Here is a 20,082-nt window from a genome sequence, read left to right on the forward strand (position 1 = left end):
TACGAGAATAACACTGCTGTGGTTAAGGTAGGAAATGAAGTTGGCAGCTGGTTTTTATATTAAATCAGGAGTTAAGCAGGGTTGTGTTCTATCCCCCTTTATATGGATTATTTTGATGGACTTTGTATTAAGGAGCACAGGAAAGGCAATGGGAGACTACGGAATCAAATGGGGAGGAAAAAGTCTCCTGGACTTAGATTATGATGATGATTTAAGCATCCTAGAGGAAAGTGTGAGCAAAATTAATGAACTTTTAGAGGTTTCACGAGTTCAGGGTGCTAGAATAGGTTTGAAAATTAATGTTAAGAAGACTAAGTCACTAAGGCTAGGAATATGTGAAGATGAAAAGGTTACGTTGGGTAATGAAAATATTAATCAAGTGGGCAGCTTCACTTACCTTGGTAGTATTGTTAGTAAAGATGTTGGGAGCAGTGAAGATGTTAAAAGTAGAATAGCCAAGGCTCAGGGTGTTTTTTTCGCAAGTAAAAAAGGTTTGGAAGAATAGGAAGATAAATCTGCAAACCAAGAATAGAATATTAGAAGCTAGAGTGATGAGAGTAGTCAAATATGGCTCTGAAGCATGGGTGCTTCGAGAAGCAGATGAAGATTTGCTAGATGTTTTCCAGAGAAATTGCTTAAAGATTGTTCTGGGTACCCGGCTGACTGACCGTATTTCAAACAATAGGGTATACGAAAAATGTGGTTCAATACCGCTCTCTAGGGCTATAATGAAAGAAAAGTTGAGGTGACTAGGGCACGTTGTGTGGATGAAGGATGACAGATTGCCGAAGACTGTTCTTTTTGGGCTAACGTCCAGGGCCAAGCAGAAAGTTGGTCGTCCTTGTCTGGGGTGGGAGGAAGTCATAAAGAAAGATTTAAAGGAAATGATACTTCGTGGGAGGGTGTAAAAAGGGAGGCTTTGAATAGATTGGGATGGAGGAGGAGCGTGCGTAGCTGTGTTGGCCTTAGGTGGCTTGGTGCTGCGGTGAGTTGTTAGTAGTAGTAGTAGTAAAAGGGAGCATTATTTAGATGGTTTAAGAATCGTTGAAATAGCCCGATTTAAGCTTGAGTTGCCGTTTTACAAATAAATTTTCGTTTCTCTTTTTCTATTCACAAGCTTGATGAGTTTTTAAATCGAGTGTGAACTGGTTTTTGTGTCAAATCAGTGCTTAGTGCGTTTTGCCATCCAGTCGATCTCGTCATTGCACGGTATTGTTGCGCAAAAGGTACCTTAGAGATAACACCTTAATTTCTTTTTGTGTTCAAATCGATAAAAGGGTCCAAAACCCTGACATTAGTAGTGGGTTTGACGACTCTAGTGCATCAGATAATTCGGTGGTCCGTTCAAAAATTTACACCCTCCCCCCCCATCTACCCTAGAAAATCAGCGAAACTTTGACAGGAAATGATTAATTAGCCCTCTCTTCAAGGAAATAACTTAGCTGTGCCGGTAATATAGAAATTATAATGACCTATTTCATTGTACCCCCCCCTGTTCACCTGATACAAATATGCACCCCACCCCAAGAAACATGGAACTGTCCTTGTGTCCTTCCTTCACATATATCTTCTAGCCGAGAAGGGGTTGGACCAGGTATTAGCCCCTACCCTGTGGTTCACAACTTACTGGTATCCCTAGGTGACATACACAATAGGCCTTTTTGATGCCTGATTTTATTTTAAAGAAACTATTGAAAAAGAATCCGCAAAACGAAAAAGATTACTGTTGCAAGAATGTTTCCCAGGATTCGGGATAAAGGTCCCATCTTTTTCAGCGACTGTAACTGAATGTCATCTACTTCTTCTTCCTCGTGTTCTTTTGGTGTATCTAAAAGCGAATTTATTGAATATTAATTCATATTAGTTTTAATTTCTTAAGGTAAATAAAAGCAAAATTTACTAATCCCCCCCGCCCTCCCCCCCCAAAAAAAAAATTGCCAACTCTAGCTTGACGCATTGACTAGTTTAGCTTAGAATCTACTGAACACTCGCCCTTTAAAGTACTTAAGAGCATAATCACAATTACAACTGAGCTATTCTCGAATATAAGCTCCCAACAAATAAATTTTCAAATGGGGATAAGCCCATTTATTAGACAGTGAATACCTAATTGAAGGCATTAAGTCGTACATGTAGGGAGATGCGACCAATCAAGTATACAACTATAAATTCAAAAACATTCCTTCTGAAATTAGAGGAAGACGAAGATCTTGTCCCCATCATTAGAAATTCAACTTAAATTTTGGCAATAGTTAAGAAGAAATTTACTACTAAAGACTTTAGATTCTTCTGAAATTAGAGGAAGACGAAGATCTTGTCCCCATCATTAGAAATTCAACTTAAATTTTGGCAATAGTTAAGAAGAAATTTACTACTAAAGACTTTGGATGAACCCGGTTTTTGAACTCTTAGAGACAAATCTAGTGAATGGCCCTGAAGTTATTATTTTGTTCTGTATAAATATGTTAGTTTTAATTTTAATACTTTAGTGTTTCTGCTAATAACGACCGCTGTGATCGGAATGTCCAGACTTTTGTATCTGTTTTCACTATCCATTAATTGAACTTATCCCCATTTGATCGTGTATTTATTCGTCATAGAAATGCAGTGTGGTTTTGTAAAAAAAAAAAAAAAAATACCTAATTGAAGGCACTACGTCGAGAATACCTAGTATAAGCTCTATTTTCTAAGTCAATAAAAAGTTGCTTTTTTTCTATTCCTATTAATCTGAAATTATCGCTCTGGAAAGTAAAACAAATTTGCTCTTAAAGTGGAACTATGCATTTCTCAAAACAAATTCCATTTTTAGGTCAATCAAGCTCTTTTTTACGTGTTCAAAAGTGAATACTCCAACATAGCTGAAATTATGTCTTTTGTAACCATTTTTGAAGTGAAATGCAATATGTGGATATCTGGACTTACCAAGATGTATCAGCTCTTACCGAACTGCTGTAAAAATGTATCATTTTCGACCAGTCCACCTGGCTTTGTTCTGTTTGTTCTTCGTCTTTATATATTTTTAAATAAAGTAAAAATAAAATAATAGAAAAAAAAATTACAAAAATAAATTGTATAATCATAAAAGATAAGTTAATAAAAATAAGTAAATAAAGTAATAAATTGAAAAAAAGTTGAAATAAAATAAACTGTTTCATTTTTAAATTATTTCATTTTTTTCAGTCATCAGAAAATAAATCCACTCATTCTAGCAATAATGGTGTTACAAAAATTATAAACGAAAGCACAATAGTAATTGATATCATATATTTCCCTGTAAAATAATCAATCCAAAAACGCTGACTTTAAGCGCGTTCGGGTTCTGAACTTCGACAATTGAACCAACGGTAGTTCTGAAAGTTCAGACACCGAAAGTTGGAAAACTTTTAATGGAAAATTAAAACTTGTGCCTTGCCTAAGAAATCTGAATATTGACTAGATGTTACCCGTATCGTTGTTTGCTGAGGCTTCACTAAAAAAAAAATATTTCAAGGTATTCTAGTCAGAACGAACGCACACTTAAGAATCATTTGGTTTGTACATTTTCATGGACAATGGCCCAATTATGCAACCCCTTATAAAACAAAGGCTTCATGCAAGGCTTTGACAGACGCGTAGATATATCACTGTCTTAAAAATAGAGCCATACAAGGACTTCGGACCCATTCCCCTTTTACTCACAAATTACAAATACATAAATTTTGGACCCATTTCCCTCTTACCAACCAACTACAAATAAACGGATCTCGGATATGGGTCTCAGGTCCATTCCCTGGTTACCTACCAATTATTAATATAGGTTTGTTGTACCTTTTTCGACATGTCATGATTCGGGAAGTGTTTAAGGAATGGATTGAAATAATTAAATGCTAAGTATTGTAAATCAGCAACATTGGAGTATGACTGTCCAAAACAAAAATACACAAATTAATTCACAAATACAGTTTTTGTTCACCGAATTCAGTGTATAAAGGTTTCTGAGTTCGCTGATGAGAAACATCAAGGTTATGTTGTAGTAGAAACGTTTACAATCAATGCAAATAAAGTAAATATTTCGCAAATGTTGGAGATTTATCACGTTTTTTACTTCAGAGTCATGCAAGAATTGTCATTATGTGTTATCCCCAAGCCTTAAGTAGGGTCCTTTAATTCCACTATTCTAAAATATTATTTGTATTATACTGAAAAAAAGCAGTTTTACCCTGTTTATATTTAAGTTTATACACAATTTATCAGTTCAATATAATTAGCAAAAGTTAAATACTGCTCAAACGTCAAGTTTTCACTATTACAATATTTTCTTATTATATATCTTCTCTATATTAATTATACTTATATACATTGAATTTGCATATATATATTTATTTTATACATTCTTATTATATTAGTATCAATATTAGTATATTTTCCATTTGTATATTTGCCAATAATCATTTCATTTAATTAGTCTATTGGCAATAAATTTCTATCAACTATTTCTCTTTTTTCAAAGGCTTTCCTTTAAAATACGTAAAAATATGACTGAATAAATTAAACTTTTCCTTTAAGTTAGTTTACGTAGTTTTCAGTAAAGTGGAAGTAACCCTATCCTTTTGGAGAATTTTTTGGACCAGCAAAACCCTGTATATTTGTTATTTGGAATCCACTCCCTTGAAATAAAGGCTGTAGAAAAATGCTTTTCTATCTGTTTTGTTGTCTTCTCTAATAACTTTTTTTTCCTTTTTTTTTTGGTCTCAAAAGATACAGGAGTATCTTTAGATACAGGATACCTGAAAAACTAAACTTGTGGATTTGGTTGAATTTAATTCTGAATTCTTTAAAAAGAGAAGTAAACAGACCTTTAAGTGTGAAAATTTGTTGAAGAAAAGAACGTGTGGCTTTGCAATATATATATGATATATCAAGGAGTCAATGGAACTCATTTCTAAATAGAAAATAATACCTCTCTTAGAAACATCTTAAACTACTAGCCCAAAATGATGGCTGCTATAGTCTTGAACTAAGTGGCTTGGGTTGGTTTATGTCATCAGACTGTCGGACAACCTACCTTAAGGTGTTGTGTTCCCTGTGAAAGTTTTGGTATGTTATTTTTCTGCACTGTTGCATTTTTAATTATATCTTTTTTGCTTTCACTCCATAGCTCAGATTCAGCTCTATCCATTTACCGAATCATCAAGGCCGGTTATTCATTTACCGAATCATCATGTCATGGTTATGTCCTGTTTGATGATTTCGTATTTATGAAAAAACAACATAGAAACATACCGGGCTTTGTGAACCATTTTATGTTTGTATCCCTTGGAAAAACAGTTCCTCTGGCTTCTGGATCAAGAATCATCAACAAATCGTCTAAAGTAAACATAATGCTGTTCATCAGAGCATCAAATTGCCGCATCTCATTATCGAATAATATCGTTGGTTCTATGAAATTTTGTCTTTCACTGTTAGCTTGCTTGCTTCCATCGTCTTTTTGCTCAACACTAAATCAAAACAAACATTAATCATTCTTTGCACGTTTGACCATTGCTAGCACAGTAGAGAGAATATATATATGTTTATCCTTATGTATATGTATATCCTTAAACTGTGATTGCTAGAATGATAAAACTAAGGAAATTTTAATAGTAGATTAAACAAAGGTGTCATTCAGTGCACTAATATACCAGCAGGTTTACTCTTATGTGGCGTCAATTCAGGGGAAGAGGAGGTAGGGAGCAGGAGCGTAATTTGCAATAGGACAGGGGGCAACTGCCCATAAACCCAAGTTTGCCCCACTAAGCTTAAGTTTAGTTTGTTCAAAAATCTTGTCTAAACTAAGATAAGCCTGCGTAATTCAAGCATCCAGAGAAACTGTTTCATGTTTCTTTAGTATATCTTTGCCTTTGTGGTACTATATGATGCAGTTTTCATTATTACTTTCGTTTGATTTGGGAAAATTGACTCTAACTTTATTCCCCCTCTCAGGATTTTGACGAAATTACGCCACGCGTAGAAAAGCATGTACCCCACAACACTTTTTCTTCTTCCGACTGGATTTTGAAAAGCGTCTTTTGGGTGGGGGATGTTTTTATTACAAAATGTTTTTTTGGTATTTTTATTTAAGAAAATGCAAATTTGCCTCCCTTAGATTTTGAAGAATATATCCGCCTCTGTCCCAGATTACCAAAAAATAAATCGCACACTAAATTTTTGTGAATTGACGCCACTGGGACTTGGATACTACTTTTTCTTTCTTTTAGTACCTTGTAATAGGGAAGTTCGTTAACCGAGGCGTCAAATTTTTGCCGGTGAAATTTTTGACGTCAAATTTTTGCTGGTGCTGTTAAACTCACATGCTATCTGCAGAATAAATCCTTCTACATTGATTATGTGCTTTAATTTGGGGACTTTGAGGGGAATCTGGATCATAAACTTTGGATTTTCTTCAAATCTAGAAAGGAAATGGATCAAAACATTTCATTAGCATTTTGGAAATTCTACCTCCTAGCATGAAAAGTCTTATCAAATTGGAAAATATGTATTTTGAGAAATTAAGCTCTGAATAACTGTCACATCGGTCTCTAAATTACGTCATAATATAATCGTTGACGCGGATGTCTAGTTAAACCTAAACTTATTTCTTGGCATTGCTCAATGCCAGCAAAAGCCACTCAAATGCAATCGTTGAGCAGGATTTTCGTATTTAAAAATATTGTAGTATTATGTCCCTAATAACGCTATTTTAAGTGATAACCATTTGTTTGTTGGCAGAACACGCCTCAAATATATGCATAAAGATCTTACAAGAAAGAACAACAAGAGTCCATCAAGAGCAAGGAAGAAAGAACCCAGATGACGCATCGAGGTAAATCTAAATTCGGGAAAAATGTTATGTCCACGGGATATTAGATCACCGCGACTTTTTTAGTCCATTTTTACCGATAATTTGGTCTACTAATCATAAGGTCTTTGGTGATGTTATCATGCAACAGGACGAAACGGTAAAAAATAAAGTCGGTACCTCAGCAGCAGAGTCGGAACTGGGTGAATCTAAATTCGGGGCAACAGCTTGCTAGTTTTTGTGCCCAAGAAATTTCCCACTATCTAAAATCTTTTGTGCCGCCTGCAAGTTTCAATGTACAGAAAAATCAACAAAGTAATAAATAATATTTATTTTGGGTACCGATGAGATCCTTACTTGGATCCCAAAACAGTTTTGCTGGATAAACATAGTCATTAGTGCAGATGGTAGAAAACAAGGAGGTAATATTCGTTGATGCACTACCTCCCCTCCTTCTAGGAGACAAAAATATAAAATCATAAAAATGAAACATTAATATCTGTTTCAAGGTATTGGTGGTTGGTCTAAACGAAGAAATTGCAGTACAAATTTCCAAAGCCACTCGTCAGAATAGTCGTGGCAATTGGTAAAAGCGAAGAGGATTTAAAATTGTTCCCTCCCCCTATATTTTGAAACAGAGCTTTTCTGTATCTTTATTTTTCTTTAATTGAAAAGATTGAGAACACCCCCATCCTAATTTTTAGAAAATACCTTGTTTGTATCTTCATTTTAAACATTGAGAAAAATCCTTGCTCTCTCCCCTCCTACATTTTCTTGAATTGATGTGACTACTTGGAACCAAAATAAAAAAGAAATTTGGACAGAAATCTAATTTGCAGGATTTTTTTTTCGCCACAGGCATTATTAAGCTGCTATCTCGATATTTGATGCCTGTGGGTCCCAAAATTAGCAAACTACTGCTCATATTTTAGATCTCTAAGAGCACAACCCAGGTGCCCATAACCCAATTTTAGTGAGAACGAGAGAAAATGAAATCTGGATTGCCACCCTACTAAAATGAGCTCACTGTTTTACTGTTTTAGTTTAATATACATATACTGATATTTAGTAATCAAAATGTTAATATTATTTAATATATTAAGGCTATAAAAGTAAAATCATTTATATTTGTTTCAGGAAAGTGGAAATTTTGTTCTGGCCTTCGGAAGGCATAAGGGTTTTTAGCCCAACTTGTGTTAATTTCTGCTCGTTTTGAGTTTGACTTGGTTATTTATTGCAATTTCTGTTCGTTTTGGGTTTCATTTATTTATTGATGCTGATTTGTATTAGTTTCACGCTTGGTAGATTATTTGATTTTATTTCAGCTCATTTTCTGTTTAATGAAGTTCTTTACTTTTCTTTGACAAACTTATTTCGTGGAAAATGTTTTTTTAATTGATTTCTGTTCGTTATATATTGACACAATCTTTTCAGGGAAAAAGAAAATAATAATTTAAATATTTTCTTTTCTGTTAAGACTTTATAGTTGAAATTATAAATTTCAACAGTGTAACATAGTGTACTTTGATTTAATCTTAAGGCAACATTTAGTTTTAAACATAATGGGCAAATGGGAGGGTTTGAGTGGGAGGGGGATTAGTTGCCTTCTAATCCCTTTCGAATTGTAAAAAGGGCACCAGCCCTTTCTATTTTCAGTTGAATGAGCCCTTTTCGAAGTTACCAGGACATCTCCTTCGATACGAAGTGCGCTGGTCTAAACGACAACAACAATAAAAATAGTACATTATACCCACATCGATCTTTACTATAAAAACGTCAAGCCTTCCAATCACTTTGTACTTTTAAAAAGGGCGCTAGGCCTTTCGATTTCCAATCAAATGACCCCTTTTTGAAATGACAACGTTTTCTATAAACACCTTATATGTCACAAGGGCATAAATTACAACCATTACCCTAAGGGCTGTTACGGTGTTTGTCATCCTCTAAGACATAATTTCCAGAACTTTCAACTACGTTAAATAAAATAGCTATCTCAAAATCGTGATCGGATGTGTTTGGGGAAATGGTGGATGTGAGAGGGGTGTTAGTCACTCTCCAATCACTTTCAACTATTTAAATGGCACTACCCCTTTCAATTTCTAATCAAATGACTCCTTTTGAAGTTTCTACGACAACACTTTCAATAAAAACCTTATATGCCCCCCAGGGCACAACTTACAACCCTTGCCCTGAGGGCTGGGGGGGGGGGTTGTTGTCTTTCTCAAAGACCTAACTTCCAGTGCTTTGTACTGCGTTGACCAAAATGGCTATATAAAAATTTTGATTGGATGTGTTTGGAGGAATGGTTGGGGTGATGAGGGGGTTAGTTACCCTTCAATGACTTTCGACTATTAAAAAGGGCACTAGCCCTCTCAATTTCCAGTCGAATCAGACCCTTTTGAAGTTTACGACAACTCTATCTATAAAATACCTTATATGCTCCCAGGGCATTACTTACAACCTTTGCCCTCGGGGCTCTGAGGGGTTTGTCATCCTTAAATACATAATTTCCAGAACTTTCAATTACGTTGAACAAAATGGCTATCTCTAAACTTTAATTGAATTATTTCGGTGAAATGGTGGGCGTGAGAGGGGGTTTAATTACTCTCCACTCACTTTCGACAATTAAAAAGGGCAATTTCAATTTCCAATCAAATGAGCCCTTTTTAAAATTTCTACAACAACTTTCTATATAAACCTTATATGCCACCAGGGCATAACTTACAACCCTTGTACTTAGGGCTCTGACGGGGTTATCCATCCTCAAAGACCTAATTTCTAGAACTTTCAACTACGTTAAACAAAATGGCTGTCTCAAAATTTTGATTGGATGTGTTTGGGATAATGGTGGGCGTGAGAGGGGGGTTAGTTGCCCTTCAATCACTTTCAACTATTAAATAAGGCACTAGCCCTTTCAATTTCCAATTGAATGAGCCCTTTTGAAGTTTCTACGACAACGCTTTCAATAAAAACCTTACTTGCTCCTGGGCATAACTTACAACCCTTGCCCTGAGGGCTGTGAAAGGGAGGGTTTGTCATCTATAAAGACCTAATTTCCAAAACTTTCAACTACGTTGAATAAAATGGTTATCTAAAAATTTTGATTGGATGTGTTTGGGGAAAAGGTTGGCGTGAGAAGGGGTTTGTTGCCCTCAAATAACTTTCGAACATTAAAAAGGGCACTAGCTCTCTGAACTTCCAATCAAATGAGTTTTTTTCAAGTTTCTACAACAAAGATTTCAATTAAAACCTTATACGCCCCCAGGGCATAACTTATAACCTTTGCACTGAAGACTGAGGGGGGAGTATCCTGCTCAAAGATATAATTTCCTGAACTTTAAACTGCGTGGAACAAAATGGCTATCTAAAAATTTTTGATTGGATGTGTTTGGGGAAATGGTGGGCGTGGAAGGGGTGTTAGTTGCCTTCTAATCACTTTCGACTATTAAAAAGGGCACTACCCATTTCAATTTCCATCGAATTAGCCCTTTTTGAAGTTTCTACGACAACGCGTTCTATAAAAACCTTATATGCCCCAGGGCATAACTTACAACCCTTGTCCTGAGGGCTGTGGAGGGGGGGGGGGGCTTTCATCCCCAAGACCTATTTTCCAGAACTTAAAACTACGTTGAATAAAATGGCTATCTCAAAATTTAGATTTTGGGGAAAAGTTTGGGGAAAAGGTGGGCGTGAGAGTTAGTTGCCCTCCAATCACTTTGGACTATCAAAAAGGGCACCAGCCCTTTGAATTTCGAATCGAATGAGCCTTTGAAGTTTCTACGACAACACCTTCTATAAAAACCTTATACGTCCGAAGGCCATATCTTACAACCTTTGCCATGAGGGCTATGGGAGAGTGTCCTCCTGAAAAACATAATTTCTATGTGAAAATCAACTACGCTGAACAAAATGGCTATGTCAAAATTTTGATTGGATGTGTTTCGGGAAATGGTGGGCGTGGAAGGGGTGTTAGTTGCCTTCCAATCACTTTTGACTATTAAAAAGGGCACAAGCCATCCCAATTTCCAATTGAATGAGCCCTTTTCGAAGTTTCTACGACAACTTCTTCGATACGAAGTGCCCTGCTCTAAAGGAAAAAAAAATAAGACATTGTGCCAATGTTGTTCTTATATACCTCCGGGGCATAACTTAAAACCCTTGCCCTGAGGTTTGTGAGGGAGTGTCCTCCTCAAAAACATATTTTCTATCTGGGAACCATTTACACTAAAATAACATGGCCATCTCAAATTTTGATTGAATGTGTTTGGGGGAATGATGGGCGTGGGGTGGGGGCTAGTTGCCCTCCAATCGCTTTTGACTACTAAAAAGGGCACTAACCACTCCAATTTCCAATCGAATGAGCCCTTTTCGAAGTTTCTATGAAAACTCCTTCGATACGAAGCGCCCTGGTATGGAAAAAAACAAACAAAAAAACAACAACAATATATTGTGCCAATAACGGTCGTATCAGTATTATCGTCAACAAATATACTCCAATTATTTAGAGAGTACAAGTGTCTTTGTCCCCTTTGCGATCAATAAATTAAATTGAAATCGAACGAGAAATTCATTTGAACTCAACCAATAATTTGTTAGAGCTAACCGCCAAATTTCTGACTATTTCATAAGCTATTTTTAGTGCTCTTGAATTTATTGTTTAAAGATAAAATGATCCGAATAAGCTTGTTTTTAATAGGCAATAGCCATAAAATTATATTTGAAGAAAACGAAGGCAGACGAGCACAGGCACCAAACTTGTCGATTACCGCAAAATCGCTTAAATGAACATCATGGTTGCAGTGGCAGCTGCAACCTAGTAAAGAGCGAACCACTGCCCATAGTAACCAAAAGATAAAAAGCTCGTTTTGAAAAACTGCCTAGTGAAAAAAATAATCACCGTCAGGCAATGAACCAGGAATGGTGACTATTATTTTGTTTCGTCTTAAAAGTAAAAGTTTATAACGAAAAAAAATCTAAAGTGATTTCGAAAAAGCCTAAAACCCCTAAAAGTGAAAATTGTACCATTTGAATCAGCATATTCAAAAACCTACTACAGGGAATTACAGTCTCCTTCCTTGAACAACAAGGAAAATCATTTTTTTGCAAGGGATTTGTCTTCCTTTTTTTCTTTTTTTTTCAACAGGCCTAACGGCCTACCAGAACATCATAAAAAGATGCTTAATCGCTCATTCAAAAGCTATGCCTCATATCTACATGCTTTTTATAAACTCCGTCATCTGCAAGTGCCATATGACACTAAATGGCTTTTTTGCCATTTCTCAAGGGGTGGCTCTAGCAGGCTACCAGAACAAAGAAGACAAATCTTCTATAGCTCATATAAAAGATATTGGTTATATCTACGTCCTTCGTATATATTCCACCATCATTAAGTTCCAAATGGCACTAAAAATGGCACTTTTGGTGTCGTGTTTCAAGTGGAAAAAGCTGGGGCTATTGGGCTAGCAGAACTTGTAACAGTGACGTTTAATGATTCATTTGAAATTTATTGCTCATATATACGAGTTTTTTTTTCAATTTTACCATTAATTAAGTGCGATATAGCACTAAAAATAACACTTTTGGTGCCACTTCTTAAGTGAAAAAGTTCTGAAGTGCAAATCAGATACTATTGTAATAGTTATGTTTCAGAGCCCTTAACTGGAGGTTTACAAGAGCCTCTCCCATACACTCCCCCTTCCTGACCCCTTAGTAAGTTTCATAAATCGTCTGCTCATCAGTTAGCTACTGAAACACTAGCTTGTTGCCACACCATCTTAGATAGATTTTTATTGGCTCAATTAAAAGCTATTGCTTATATTATCTAGGTATCTAAAAAACTCTACCATCTATTACATTTCACAGATTTCAATGTTAACTAGTTTCTGGGGAGAATTTGCAATGATATCTTTGTAGATTGTAGCATTAGCTGCAACCTAGTAAAGAGGGAACTACAACCCATAGTAATTAAAGTTATAAAATGTTAAAACGGTCTTTTTTCCTTCTTTGTTTTAGACCTATCGGATTACTAGAACATCATAGGAAGATGCTTAAGAGCTCATTCAAAAGCTTTTTCTCATATGTACGTGGCTTTTACTAAGCTTTTACTAGAACATCATAGGAAGATGCTTAAGAGCACATTCAAAAGCTTTTTCTCATATGTAATTCTGCCATTTGCAAGTGGCATATGGCGCGAAAAAAGGTACTTTTTATGCCGTTTCTCGAGGGTTTAGGCTAGCGGGCTACCAGAACATCTTAGATAGATTTTTGATAGTTCATATAAAAAATATTGTTCATATCTACTTTCTTCCTATAAATTCCACCATCTGCAAGTTCTAAATGGCACTAACAACGGTACTTTTGGTGCCATGTCTCAAGTGGAAAAGCTGGGGCTAGCGGGTGACCAGAACTTTTTAGAGTCATGTTTAATAGCTCACTTGAAAACTTTTGCTCATATTTACGAACTTTTTTTTTTCAATTCTAGCATTCGTAAGTGAGATATAGCACTGAGAACAACGCTTTTGGTGCCTCTTCTTATGTTGAAAATTTTGGAAGCATAAAACGGTATTATTGCAATAATTATGGTCTAAAACCCTTAACTGGAGGTTTGCAAGAGCACTTCTCGCAAATATCTCCTCCAGGCCCCCTTAATAAGTTACGAAATAAAAGTCCTACAAACAGCAATATATTAAATTACATTATTGGAGGTGTGGTTCTGTTAATACCGCACTGGACTTGAAATCATTTTGGTTCTGAAAAGGACATGTCATAATTAGTTTGTACACAAGTTCAAAGTAAAACCATCTTGATAGCATTAGGACTATTTACTATCTTTAGAATTTATATCATAGCTTGAAATTCACTGTTGTATAAAGAGAAATGATCGGATTTCCAGAGTTAATATTATGTCTAATTTGATCGTCATTTCAAGTAATACTAAAGCATATTTCTTACAATTTAAGACCGTATATTACTCACTATCGGTATTATAGCTGGCGAGACTAAAATGCTACCTGATAAGTCAATCCTATATCTCTGTATGCTGTTCAATTACTTCGCGTTGATTAAAAAATATCTAATTTTATGCTTATATTTTTAAGATAATTTCAATTGTATACTGAAAGTTACTGATGTCACAACTGTTGTAAGACTATGAAAAGCTTTATAGATTCGATTATTGTCGTCAGGCTACATATTCATTTTTTACTCCCAAATCAATATTTCTGTTTTTTATACTTGACTTTTGTATTTTCAGTAAAGCGCTAGTTTCTTATTAAATAAAAAAAACAAGTTTTTTTAACTGAAAGTAAGGAACGACATTAAAACTTAAAACGAACAGAAATTATTCCGTATATGAAGGGGGCTGTCCCCTCCTCAACGCCTCGCTCTTTACGCTAAAGTTTTTTTATTGTTTAAAAAAATAGAGTTATGAGAAAGTCAAACTTTAGCGTAAAGAGCGAGGCGTTGAAGAGGGGATAGCCTCTTTCATATATGGAATAATTTCTGCTCCTTTTAAGTTTTAATGTCGCTCCTTACTTTCAGTTAAAAAAAAGTTGTTTTTTTTATTTAATTTTTGAACGTTTTTGAATTAATCCAGGTTTTGATTTTGGCTCACCGTACACGAATAATTAAAACAAAATTTGCATATTATATTTGGTTAAATGGCTTTCTCGAAACTTGTTTAATTTTATTTATGAACGTTTTTATTAGTAATAAATATACGTAACTTAGAATTAACTTACGTAACGAACTTCTATATTCATAAATTTTTAACACGTATACTAGGGGGTTCGCCCCCTAGTCAATACCCTGCTCTTTAAACTATAGTTCAAATTTTTTTTTCCAGTTCTTTAAAAATGACCTCTTAATCACAATCAGTTGATCAGTTGAAAAACTTGTTTTTTTTTATTTAATTCCTGATCTTTTTCTTTAATAATGCTGGGAAATCCGGCGCCCCCTTCATAGCAATGTCCCTTCCCCCATGAAAACTTCCTTCATGGAAAGATCCTTCCATATAGCCCCCGACCCTCTCCTTCCCCCACCTACCAGAAAAAATCTCCTCTGAAAAAGTCTGTATACTTCCCAATAACCAAGACTAAATGTTAACATTGAGTAAAGTTCATAACTTTCAGCCCTCCCCCTGGGGTCTTTGGGGGATCAAGTCATTCTAAAAGACATTTTTATCATATTTTTGACCATGCTGAACAAAATGGTTGTCTCACAATGTTGATCGTATAAATCTGGGAAAAAAATGAGCGTGGTAGGGGTCCTAGTTGCCCTCAATTTTTTTTGGTCACTTAAAAAAGGGCACTATAACTTTAAATTTAGGTTCGAATGAGCTCTCCCACTATATTCTAGGACCACTGGGTGGATATGATCACCCCTAGAAAAAAAAAACAAAAAAACAAAAAAAACAAACAAACAAAAAAAAAAAAAAGCATCCGTGATCTTTATTCTGGCAAAAAATGGAAAATTCCACATTTTTGTAGATAGGAGCTTGAAACCTCTACAGTAGGGTTCTCTGATACGCTGAATATGATGGTGTGATTTTCATTAAGGTTCTATAACTGTTAGGGGGTCTTTCCCCCTTTTTTCGAAAATCAGCCAAATTTTCTCAGGCACGTAACTTTTGATGGGTAAGATTAAACTTAATGAAACTTATATATTTGAAATCAGAATTAAAATTTTATTCTTTTGATGTATCTATTGGTATCAAATGCCGTTTTTTAGAGTTTCGGTTACCATTGAGCCGGGTCGCTCCTTACTTACAGTTCGTTACCACGAACTGTTTGATAATCTTAAAAGCATAAGGAAGCATAATCAGTTGGTTTATTAGTACTATATCAGAATCATATACCTTTTGTCTGTGGCTCCTAATTAAAGACTTACAGATACGAGGTATCCATTTAAAGTGTAGGTTTTTTTCCAGGGGATGGGGTAGTAAAAACGTATTTGACATATTCTCATTTCTATAAGATTTCTATTATATATATTTCTGTTATATTCACATTTTTTCTATTATGTATTTCTATTATATCTCATTTTTTTATATCTTATTTCTATTATGTATATTCACATAATTTCTATAAGAGTGTCAAGAAATTCGAGAAAAATTGGATTTTTTTGGGGTGGAGGGGGTACGCCCGGAGATGATAGTTTGACGAGGGTTTGAATTAAGATTGTACTTTGAAAGCCCGCAAAAATTACATAAAAAACATTAGACATATGGCAAAATCTTGAATTTCTTGACTTTTCCTAGGCGTGAGGAGAGCAGTAGTGTCAATTAGGGAATGAAGACAGGAGGAGAATGTAACCCCTATAATTTTTACCTTCCCCTACCTATACTTCAAAAGATTCCTTTTTGGGGGGTATTTTCCTTTTACCCTTCCTCGTGATATTTTTAAAAATATATTTTGCCCCTCCTCTTCCAAAGTTTTCATAAATTGACGCCACTGGGGGAGTAACTCTAAACAGCCCCACCCTGCGATTGTGCCTGAATCGAGATCTTAGGCCCTTTCCACGGACAAAATGAATTTTAAAATCGCACTTTGATCTGTAAGTTTACCGTTTTATCATAGTCCAAATGGTGAAAAATACCATCTGGATCATGAGTTCATAATCTGGTTTGTAAATTCGAGATCTAAGCTAATAAAGAAAGGTTATGGACTTGGATTGTAGGCTTTGCCCCGTCACGGGCTGGGTTCTTAAACTTTATGCCTCCACGGTTTGCCATTTGGCGATCCAGTTTTATAAACTTCTCTGTTCCAATGATATTTTATTTTTAAATGTTGTTTCAAGAATCTTATTTGTCTGGGAAAACGCCTGTTATTGCTGATTAAAATCTTATTTTTAGGTAGAACCTACCACTTAAAAAAATTACATAGCCTACGAAAAAAAATTTACAGTAGGCAAAGGCTTATCCAATATTTTTGTTCGAGGGGGGGGGGGGTACACTAAAAAACTGTATTAGACACGTATAAAAAATTTGTTTGTATTCACTTTTGTTACGTTTTCATGAGTCAGACAAAATTTCGAGAGGGAGGGGGGTCAAACCCCACATCCCCCTCCCAGCATACAGGTTTTTTGGTATGGGTAATTTAACATTAAACAAATGCTTACATCTTAATAAAAGGAAGTTTTTCAGCTTGAATAGTAGCCGGAGAATAAGCGTCAAACTCGATCTCAGAACTATTTGTATTCCCTCTTTTGAACCTTCCGAAGACTGTTGTAACATCTTGCTTGCTGTTGCTTATAGGAATTGATTGTCTTTTGTGTCCTTGTGGTCTCGGTCTCTGTGGAGCCTGATGGTGACCAGGCGGATGTGTATAACCATATGACAATTCAACGATTGTTAGTACCTAGGCAAGGAGTAAGGATAAGTAATACAAGTTTTCTTTTCAGTTTACCGTCAAATTCTTACTGGCTATCCTAAATTTGGGCTCCAAGAAATGTGGAGGGGGAGGTGGTAATTAGCAAGGAAAATAAAAAACTCAAAGAATATGTCTCTTTGCCAGAAATGTACCATATCTTCTTTGAAAAGAACAAAACTTCCTGGTCGTGTAAAAACGCTAAGAGTAGACTATGTTTATTGCGACAATAGTGTTATACTGCTATATAATAAGGAGAAAAAGCAGTATAATACATTATACTGAGTCTAATTATTTTAAATCTGCCAAATCAATGATCAGAACCCAAAAATAACAATCACCCTGTCCTTGGGGATATGGTGTAAATCATGGTTGCAGCGGCAGCTGCAACCTAGTAAAGAGCGAACCACAGCCCTTAGTAATCAAAAGTTGAAAAATGAGTTTTCAAAAAAACTACCTAGTGATAAAAAATTGCCATCTGACACTGAATCAGGAATAGTAACTATTCTCGCTTAATATAATAAGGTACTAGGGCATTATATAGGCATTTACAAGTAAACCACTCACGAAAAACCTGTTTTTGACGGGTTAACCACTATAGAGTACACAATGATAGCAGTAGTAGCCACTCCATTGGTTTTGTGACGCTCTACTCTTTCCTTCCGATTGTTCAACAGCTCAAGAAGAAATGTTTAACGGTGATTTCCTCATTTGGCGGCCAGGTGCTTGGCAAAATTCCCATGACACCCCCTCACTGGATTCTGTGACAGCCTTGGCAAGATTCCCACCCCTGCCAAGATTCCCATTTTTGGCAAGAGTTCAATGTCCTTGGCGAGACTTCAATAACAAGATTCCCATTTTTGGCAAGAGTTCAATGGTTTGGTTAGGTCAGGTGTTTTCTATGATACATCACCTTTGTTTTTCTGCCAAATGCCCTCACCTTTGCATTGAATTTCTACAACATGCCCTCTGACGTCACACCCTCGCACCTGTGCAATGCGATCAGCTGTTCCTAGCCCTCACACCTGTTTCTAGTTGGCGATATTCCAATTTTTGGCAAGAGTTCAATGTCCTTGGCAAGAATTAAATGGTCGGGTTAGGTCAGGTGTTTTTCTGTGACACACCCCTTTGTTTTTCTGTGAGAGTCCTCTGACGTCAAGGTACACACCCCCATTTCAAGCACATGTTACACCACGTGACACATCCTCGCCTTTAAAGGGTCAGATAAGAGAAGTTATCAACCCCTCAAGCCGTCACACCTACGCAATGCAGCTATCAGTTCTATTAAAGGGAGCACAGTTGCCAAGATTCCGTGACACGCATCTCTGGACTCCAATTACGTCATACGACTTACCCCGTTACAAACGGACATATATGTACTTTCCGTCAGGAACCCATGGGGGAATCTCCACTTGTAACGTATGACAGCTCACACCTTACGTATTTATTGTGCAACACTATCACATAATACTTTTTTCGCCCAAAACCCCCAAAGCGTTTTTTTCATTAACTGATTGGCGGTACATACTTTATATAAGGTCAGCGCATTTTACGAAGGACAGCACATCCATCACTGCCTGATAATACCATTTTGACATTTTTCGTCCAAAAGCCCCATGATATTTTCTTTTTTCGACGTTTTATTTTTTCGCTCGAAACACCTTTCATATTTTTTCTTTTTCTATAGTTCTTGACCCCGCCAGGACTCAAAAGGTCATTCCCTTCCAATGGTACAGCGCCCCAAACAAGTCGTCCATGAAACCATTCACGGTATTTTGTTTCTGGAACCATAGTCTAAAAATAAACTATTGCATGACAGCTAAGATCCCCCATTTTTTGGCACTCGTTAGAATGATGCGTTACTCTCCCAATTTGATACACCCCAGGAGACATTTGCTCTCAAGATATTAATAACGATAAAGCGAAAATGTATTGTTTCATTACGTTGGTTATTAGATTTCACACTATCGCGACAATACCGCCCCCCCCCTCCAGCATGCAATACCGGAAGAATAAGGTTGATATTAGATGTAAATTAAAGAAATACTAAGAGGTTTTAAGGAAAATATCCATTTCTTTGAATACCTGTTAGATTTTCACCTCTTCCACGGGAAAAATTCCCTAATGTCTCCTACCCTAACTTTTAAGCTATAATTTACCCCCACAATGACATTACATTACCCCCCCCCTCCAACCCTGACAAGACATCATCTCCCCCAAGACTTTTTTCAGGCATTTCATATTAAAATTATGTCTTTATATCCCGTGATTCCAGTTTTTTGCAACCTAAGGCAAGCATTAGACCCCACAAAATACTCCACACTGCCATGGCATTTCACGCATGTGACACCCCCTACCCCCTGGGTGACCTGATATTAGTAATACATTTAAACCATATTAAGAAGTATTATAGAAAGAATTTTAACGAAATGCACCGTTTCATTGAGTTTTGTTAGATTTCACTCCCCCTCTAGTGAAGAATTCATTCAACACCTCCCACCTTATCTTTAAGCTTTAGAGTATACTAGTCAATGGCAATACATACCACATTGGTAAATTATGGATGATATTAAACACCCCCCTGATATTGCTACATCCCCCCCAAGACATCTTTCAGGCATTTCCTAATAAAATTATGCTATAAAATCCCGGACAAGTTTTTGCAACCCAAGCCTATCATTATACGCCCACAAAACACGCTGTCATGGCATAACCTCAATCCGTCATCATATGCCATCACCCCCATCCATCACCATATGACCAAGACCCCCCCCTCCCAAGGATGACCTAATATTAGTGGTATATTTAAACCATATTAAGAGGTATTATTGAAAGACTTTTAAGGAAATACCCTTTTTCTATTGAGCCTGGAAGCTGCGTTCGTAAACACAGAGGGGGAAG

The 20,082-nt window shown here is 36.1% G+C and overlaps 2 protein-coding genes across 2 annotated transcripts in view; one reads left to right on the top strand and one right to left on the bottom strand.

The window, feature by feature from the left end:
* LOC148954476 (uncharacterized) overlaps positions 1–20,082 on the top strand; it is a 641,124-nt gene that overhangs the window by 191,428 nt on the left and 429,614 nt on the right. The gene's annotated exons all lie outside the window — the stretch shown is intronic.
* Positions 1,657–20,082, bottom strand: part of LOC148954477 (uncharacterized) — a 26,970-nt gene continuing 8,544 nt past the window's right edge. Inside the window, exons 2-4 of the mRNA XM_089087249.1 lie at positions 16,934–17,172; positions 5,263–5,477; positions 1,657–1,828 (exon numbers count right to left, since the gene is read on the bottom strand). Of these exons, the coding sequence (XP_088943375.1) occupies positions 1,689–1,828; positions 5,263–5,477; positions 16,934–17,172 (594 nt within the window). The 3' untranslated portion in view covers positions 1,657–1,688. The remainder of the gene's footprint in view (positions 1,829–5,262; positions 5,478–16,933; positions 17,173–20,082) is intronic.

Source organism: Artemia sp. Qi Xiang Cuo, chromosome 3 (assembly GCF_049724085.1).
Source record: "Artemia sp. Qi Xiang Cuo chromosome 3, ASM4972408v1, whole genome shotgun sequence".
In the NCBI taxonomy this organism is placed as follows: Eukaryota; Metazoa; Arthropoda; class Branchiopoda; order Anostraca; family Artemiidae; genus Artemia; species Artemia sp. Qi Xiang Cuo.